This window comes from Penaeus chinensis, chromosome 32, assembly GCF_019202785.1.
Source record: "Penaeus chinensis breed Huanghai No. 1 chromosome 32, ASM1920278v2, whole genome shotgun sequence".
NCBI lineage: Eukaryota > Metazoa > Arthropoda > Malacostraca > Decapoda > Penaeidae > Penaeus > Penaeus chinensis.
The window spans coordinates 23736809-23744308 of NC_061850.1; the positions used below are offsets into that span (position 1 = coordinate 23736809).

General features: G+C 40.2%; 1 protein-coding gene across 1 annotated transcript in view; it reads left to right on the plus strand.

Annotated features, from left to right (window-relative positions):
* Nucleotides 1–7500, plus strand: part of LOC125042347 (integrin alpha-9-like) — a 27762-nt gene that overhangs the window by 18010 nt on the left and 2252 nt on the right. The window contains exons 18-22 of the mRNA XM_047637883.1: nucleotides 951–1026; nucleotides 2633–2737; nucleotides 3025–3241; nucleotides 3609–3684; nucleotides 4379–4529. Of these exons, the coding sequence (XP_047493839.1) occupies nucleotides 951–1026; nucleotides 2633–2737; nucleotides 3025–3241; nucleotides 3609–3684; nucleotides 4379–4529 (625 nt within the window). The remainder of the gene's footprint in view (nucleotides 1–950; nucleotides 1027–2632; nucleotides 2738–3024; nucleotides 3242–3608; nucleotides 3685–4378; nucleotides 4530–7500) is intronic.

Sequence of the window (7500 nt, forward strand, 5' to 3'; positions counted from 1 at the left end):
TGTCAGGCGGGGAGAAATTGTCAGCCGAAGAAGTGTCAGGAGCGCCGGGAAAATGCCAGACGAAATGTTAAGAGTGTCAGACGGAAAAATGTCAGGAATGTCAAACGAAAAAGTGTCAGGAGAGAAAAAAAATGTCAAACGAAAAAGTATCAGGCATGAAAAAAATGTCAAGCGAAAATATGTCAGTCGATATTAATATAACCAAGTAATCATGCAGCAGGAAGGACAATGGCAATGATGATAATGAAAATGATAACATAAAATATTATAAATATTCAGACCAATGCCATAATAATAATACAGTAATCAAAATGATCATGATTATGACAATGATCATAACATTATTGTTATGAAGGTAATATTTACAAATGTGACAAAGAAAATGCAAATGACAACATAATCACTTTGAGGATAATGTTTTCAATAGCTATGACGTTAACTTTAAACGTTCATAATCATTTTTTTTTCGCTAATAATTACTTGATAATTAAACTAGTCAGTGAATGGGGACGTAGATAGGTGATGATATTAATACATCACGAATATTTTACTAATAGTATTGGCGAAAAAAAAAATATTTGAAATAAAATAATAATTATAAGAATGCTCTGTGATAAATAATGACTTAAATGAGTTAATAGGGGATAATGATAAACAAAAATATATTGATAAAAACTATAGAGAATAATGATGCAAATAACGATGGATGATAATGACGATAAAGTACATAATAATAATTTGATGAAAGATAATGCATGGATAACGATGAAGATAAGATCATGACATAAGGAATAAAAGTAGATAATGAAAATAGACAATAAAAGAATAATAACAAAAATAATAAACGAATGATGACAGAAATAACAAATGAATACCGATAACAATGACATCACGATGACGAATTGATATGATCGACGAATGGCTTAATTAACTCCTTATATCAACACCAGGAATGCTGAAGAGGAGAGCCTGCACTATGACCCAGCCACCTCGTCACCGCAGGTCACAGTGAGGACATTTTTCCAGGTCAGATTCCGCCAGGTCGTCTCGATGACCTGGTTCGGTGGTTGGGTTGCCTGTGGGGGCGTGACCTGCTTGTTTTGGCATGGTTAGGTTGTTTGTGAGTGGTGGGTCTGTGACTTGCTTAATTTCTTTTTTTTTTCGTATTCTGTTTGTCTCTATCTGTATTCTCTCTCTATCTGTATTCTCTCTCTCTCTGTATTCTCTCTCTCTCTGTATTCTCTCTCTCTCTCTGTATTCTCTCTCTCTCTCTGTATTCTCTCTCTCTCTCTGTATTCTCTCTCTCTCTGTCTTCTCTCTCTCTCTGTCTTCTCTCTCTCTCTGTCTTCTCTCTCTCTCTGTCTTCTCTCTCTCTCTGTATTCTCTCTCTCTCTGTATTCTCTCTCTCTCTGTATTCTCTCTCTCTCTGTATTCTCTCTCTCTCTGTATTCTCTCTCTCTCTGTATTCTCTCTCTCTCTCTCTCTCTCTCTCTCTCTCTCTCTCTCTCTCTCTCTCTCTCTCTCTCTCTCTCTCTCTCTCTCTCTCTCTCTCTCTCTCTCTCTCTCTCCTTTCCTTGATCAGTGTTATTTAAAAAAAAAAAAAAAAAAAAAGATAGGAAAAAAATATGAATGAGAATTAATTTGCAGCACAATAGATGAATCTGACCTGTTTTAACTATATATCTTCATCAGAAATACATTTATATATATATTTATACACTTCTAAAGATGTAATCGACACTTCATTTACGGCCATTCACAACTTTTTCTACATTTATATTTTCTCTTTTTCTTTCTCTTGTTCGCCCTTCACTGACTCCCCGAAAGCAAGCAGAAAAGTAATGCTTTGATACATTAGTACTGTTGTTGTTGTTATTATTATTATTAGTAGTAGTAGTAGCAGTAACAGTCCAGCATTATTATTATTATCATTATCATTATTATTATTATTATTACTTGCAGTAATAGGAGTAGTAGTACTGCATTCTTCTTCTTCTTCATCTTCTTCTTCTTCCTCTTTTTATTATTATTATCATTATTATTATTATTATTATTATTATTATAATTATTATTATTATTATTAGTAGTAGTAGTAGTGGCAGTAGTAATAGTAGTAGTAGTAGTAGTAGAAGTAGTAGTAGTAGTATTTGGAAAACCACTGTTTGGCACTCTTTTATAATTCATAAATAGCCAAAAAAAAAAAAAAAAAAAAACATATCCATAACATTTTACACAAATAACAAAAATAGATAAAATATAACGCACGCTCCAAACCCTTCATAGAGAACAAATACAGGGGAAACTCAACTAAAATACGTATATGAAGAAAAAAAACAATATATATATATGTATAGATTCGCAATTACTACAATATGTTTACACACACACGCGCACACACACACACAAACACACAAACAAACACACACACCCAAACACACACACAAACACACGCACAAAAACAAACACACAAACACACACACACACAAACACACACAAACACGCAAACACAAACACAAACACACCCACACACACAAACACGCAAACACAAACACAAACACACACCCACACACACAAACACAAACACACACAAACATAAATACATACCTATACCTAACCATATCTTTTAACACAGGTGGGGAACCAGGGTACAACAGCATCCGCGGACGTCCCTGTCAAGATATTCGTTCCCGTGGCGTTCAGTCCTTCGCCGGGTTTTAACTTCGGCGAGGTGCTGGAGGTGAGTGACGAGATAGCGATAACTTGATTTGAAAAAGGTAATGCTAATTCGGAGCCATTGCTGTTCGTATTATTGTTATTGTTATTTTTTTCCACTGGTTGATTGATTTGATAATCTGTTTGTTTGTTTTTTTGTTCAAATATCTAGTTGGTTGTTTGTTTATCTTTGTTTTCAGTCATTATTTTTTTTTTCTGAAACCCACTAATAACAATTCCATTTATATGTTACATAACTAAAAAAAAAAAATGATATTTTTGATTGCGTCATATATTCTTGTGACTATTCAGGTGTCTCCGGCGATCAGCTGTTCTGACGAAGGTGTGGTGTCAGATATGGACGGCATTACCGTTGGCGAAGTGTCGAAGCCGCCCTTTGACACGACATTGAGTGTCACCTGTGCGGCACCAGGTTTTCTGTGTCACTCGATCACCTGCATGTTCAAGGATACATATCAGGTCCAGACTTTCTCTCTGAACACGCGGTATGACTTTGGGCAGCTACAGGGTAAGTTTCTTCTCTCTCTCTCTTTCTCTCTTTCTCTTTCTCTCTCTTTCTCTCTCTTTCTCTCTCTATCTATCTCTCCTCATATCCTAATCACAACCGGAACACAAAACGACCCAAAAAATATTCCGATGCAAAAGACATTCTAGATTCTAGATTTATTATCATTATTATTATGATTATTATCATCATCGTCATCATCATCATCATCACCACCATCACCATCCTCATCCTAATACTCATCACCATCACCAACACCATCACCATCACCATCATCATCACCATCACCATCACCATCACCATCACCATCATCATCACCATCACCATCATCATTGTTTTACTTGATCACGTTCGTCGTTCTTGTCCGCAGAGAAATACGGTTCGAACGCCACCGCCAGCATCCACACCTGGGCAGCCATCTTGTCGTCAGAGCCAGGGACCGTCAGGTAAGAATTCTTCTAAGCAAAACTATTCGCAAGCAATCGCATTCCTGCAACGGCGTATATGAGTGCAATATTTTTCAGGCAAATTGAGTATGTGAATGCAAATGGAATGCACAAATATACGAACGATAGATGCAGAAATAGATATATACTTAGGGCTCAAGTAAGCGCGTTTAAGCGTATGTACGAATGCATGTAAATAAACACATAGGCTTACAGAGTCTCAGATACACATGCTTGCACTCAAAGACACGCAAGCATTTACACACACACACACACACACACACACACACACACACACACACACACACACACACACACACACACACACACCCACACACACACACACCACGCACACACAAGCACAAAGACACACAAGCACAAAATCGAAATAAATAAAAAAAAAAAACACACACCTAGGAAAAAAATCGAAAAAATACACAAAAAAACCGCGTTACAAAAAAGAACAAAAAAAATCGCATTAAAAAAAAAAATTAGATTACCAAAAAAAAAAACAAAAAAAAAACAAAAAAAAGAAAAGAAAAATCCCATCACAAAAAAATCCCATTAAAAAAATATCTCATTACAAAAAAAGGAAAAAAAAAAAAAGATCCCATGACACACACACACACACACACACACACACACACAAACAAACAAAAACAAGCGAGGCCATCACCCCAGCCCCCCTCTCCAGAAGCGGCCTCGCGGACGTGTGGGTGACAGTGGCACCGAAGGGATGGCGGCCGCCCGTGCAGCCTGTCCCGCCCACGCCCGCCTGGGTGTACCTCGTGTCCGTGCTGGCCGGCCTGATCCTTCTCGTGGTCATCATTTTCGTTCTGTTTAAGGTAAGTTGGGAAGGGGAAGAGGCAAGGGGAGAGAGAAAGGGTGGAATGGAGAGGGGAAGGGAGAGAGGGAGAGAGGGAGATAGAAAGGGGAGAGAGAAAGGGTGGAATGGAGAGAGAGAAGGAGAGGGAGGGAGGCAGATAGAAAGGGTGAGGGAGAGGGAGAGAGGGACATAGAAAGGGTGGAATGGAGAGGGAGAGGGAGAGAGGGAGGTAGAAAGGGGAAAAGGAAAGGGAGAGAGAAAAAGGGTTAAATGGAGGAGAGAGAGAGAAAGAGAGAGAGAAGGAAATAGAAAGGGGGAAGAGGAAGGGGAAAGAGAAAGGAGAAATGGAAAGGGAAAGGGAGAAGGAGATAGAAAAGGGGGGATAGGAAAGAGAGAGAGAAAAGGGAATAGGAGAGGGAAAGGGAAAGGGATAATGAGAAGAAAAGGGAGAAAAAAGGTCGTTATTCCCGTTCTATTCAAGGTAAGTTTGAAGTAGGAATAGGAAAAGGAGAGAGAAAGGGGGATAGGAGAGGGAGAGGGAAAGGAGGAATAAGAAGGGGAGAGAGAAATGGGGAATAGGAGAGAGAGAGGGAGAAGGAGAGAGAAAGGGAAGTGGAGAAGGAGTGGAAGAAGGAGAGTTTTAGGTATAATGAGAGGAAGAGGGAGAGAGAAAGGGGGGGGGGGAGAAGGAGAGGGAGAGGGGAAGGGATGGGAAAAGGAACAGACAAAGGGAGAAAAGGAGAAGGAGAGAAAAAGGGGGAATATGAGAGGGTGAGGCAGAGGAAAAAGAAGGAATAGGAGAGAGAGAGGGAGAGGGAGAAGGAGAGAGAAAGAGAGACAGAGATAGAGAGGAGTGGGAGAGGGAGAGGGAGAGGGAGAGGGAGAGGAACAGGGAGAGGGAGAGGAACAGGGAGAGGGAGAGGGAGAGGTACAGGGAGAGGGAAAGGGAGAACGAAAATGAGAGGAAGAAGGAAAATGTGAGGAAGGGAGAGCAGGAGAAAGAGAAAAAAAAAGATAAAACAAACCAAATAAAACACACATGAGATACAATGCAATGCAAAAAAAAAAAAAAAAAAAAAAAAAAACTATCATCCTTATCCACCATCCTATTCATTCTTAACTTTAACCTATCACAAGTTTTCATCTATCCTCTATCCCCATAACCATGATATCCTGAAATCCTGACCATAAAATCCTTCCTCAGACCAAAATCTTAATAAATCCTTCCTATTTTCTTCCTTAATTCTTCCTCGGATCATGGTCTTCCTGCAACCTTCCTAAATCCTTCTTATATCCTTCCTAGGACGAGTTTCTTCCTAATTCCTTCCTCAGACCAGTTCTTCCTATATCCTTCCTAAACCCTTCCTCAGACCAAGTTCTTCCTGAATCCTTCCTCAGACCTATTTCTTCCTAAATCCTTCCTTAGATCGCGTTCTTTCTAAATCCTTCCTAAGGCCAGTTCTTCCAACATCCTTCTTATATCCTTCCTAGGACGAGATTCTTCCTAAACCCTTCCTAAGACCAGTTCTTCCTAAACCCCTTCTCAGACCAGTTCTTCCTAAACCCTTTCTCAGAGCAGTTCTTCCTAAATCCTTCCTCTGAGCAGTTCTTCCTAAACCCTTCTTCAGAGTTCTTCCTAAACCCTTCCTCAGAACAGTTCTTCCTAAATCCTTCCTCAGAGCAGTTCTTCCTAAATCCTTCCTAAACCCTTCCTCAGAGCAGTTCTTCCTAAATCCTTCCTCAGAGCAGTCTTCTAAATCCTTCCTAAAACCTTCCGCAGAGCAGTTCTTCTAAATCCTCCTCAGAGCAGGTTCTTCCTAATCCTTCCTCTGAGCAGTTCTTCCTAAATCCTTCCTCAGACAGTTCTTCCTAAATCTCTTCTCCTCCAAAACAGTTCTTCCTAAACCCTTCCTCAGAGCAGTTCTTCCTAAATCCTTCCTCAGAGCAGTTCTTCCTAAATCCTTCCTAAACCCTTCCTCAGAGCAGTTCTTCCTAAATCCTTCCTCAGAGCAGTTCTTCCTAAATCCTTCTAAACAGTTCTTCCTAAATCCTTCCTCTAGCAGTTCTTCCTAAACCTTCTCAGAGCAGTTCTTCCTAAATCCTTTCTCAGAGCAGTTCTTCCTAAATCCTTCCTCAGAGCAGTTCTTCCTAAATCCTTCCTCAGAGCAGTTCTTCCTAAATCCTTCCTCAGAGCAGTTCTTCCTAAATCCTTCCTCAGAGCAGTTCTTCCTAAACCCTTCCTCAGAGCAGTTCTTCCTAAATCCTTCCTCAGAGCAGTTCTTCCTAAATCCTTCCTCAGAACAGTTCTTCCTAAATCCTTCCTCAGAGCAGTTCTTCCTAAACCCTTCCTCAGAGCAGTTCTTCCTAAATCCTTCCTCAGAGCAGTTCTTCCTAAATCCTTCCTCAGAGCAGTTCTTCCTAAATCCTTCCTCAGAGCAGTTCTTCCTAAATCCTTCCTCAGAGCAGTTCTTCCTAAATCCTTCCTCAGAGCAGTTCTTCCTAAATCCTTTCCTCAGAGCAGTTCTTCCTAAATCCTTCCTCAGAGCAGTTCTTCCTAAATCCTTCCTCAGAGCAGTTCTTCCTAAATCCTTCCTCAGAGCAGTTCTTCCTAAATCCTTCCTCAGAGCAGTTCTTCCTAAACCTTTCCTCAGAGGAGTTCTTCCTAAATTCTTCCTAAACCCTTCCTCAGAGCAGTTCTTCCTAAACCCTTCCTCAGAGCAGTTCTTCCTATACCCTTCCTCAGAGCAGTTCTTCCTATACCCTTCCTCAGAGCATTCTTCCTAAACCCTTCCTCAGAGCAGTTCTTCCTAAACCCTTCCTCAGAGCAGTTCTTCCTAAACCCTTCCTCAGAGCAGTTCTTCCTAAACCCTTCCTCAGAGCAGTTCTTCCTATACCCTTCCTCAGAGCATTCTTCCTAAACCCTTCCTCAGAGCAGTTCTTCCTAAACCCTTCCTCAGAGCAGTTCTTCCTAAACCCTTCCTCAGAGCAGT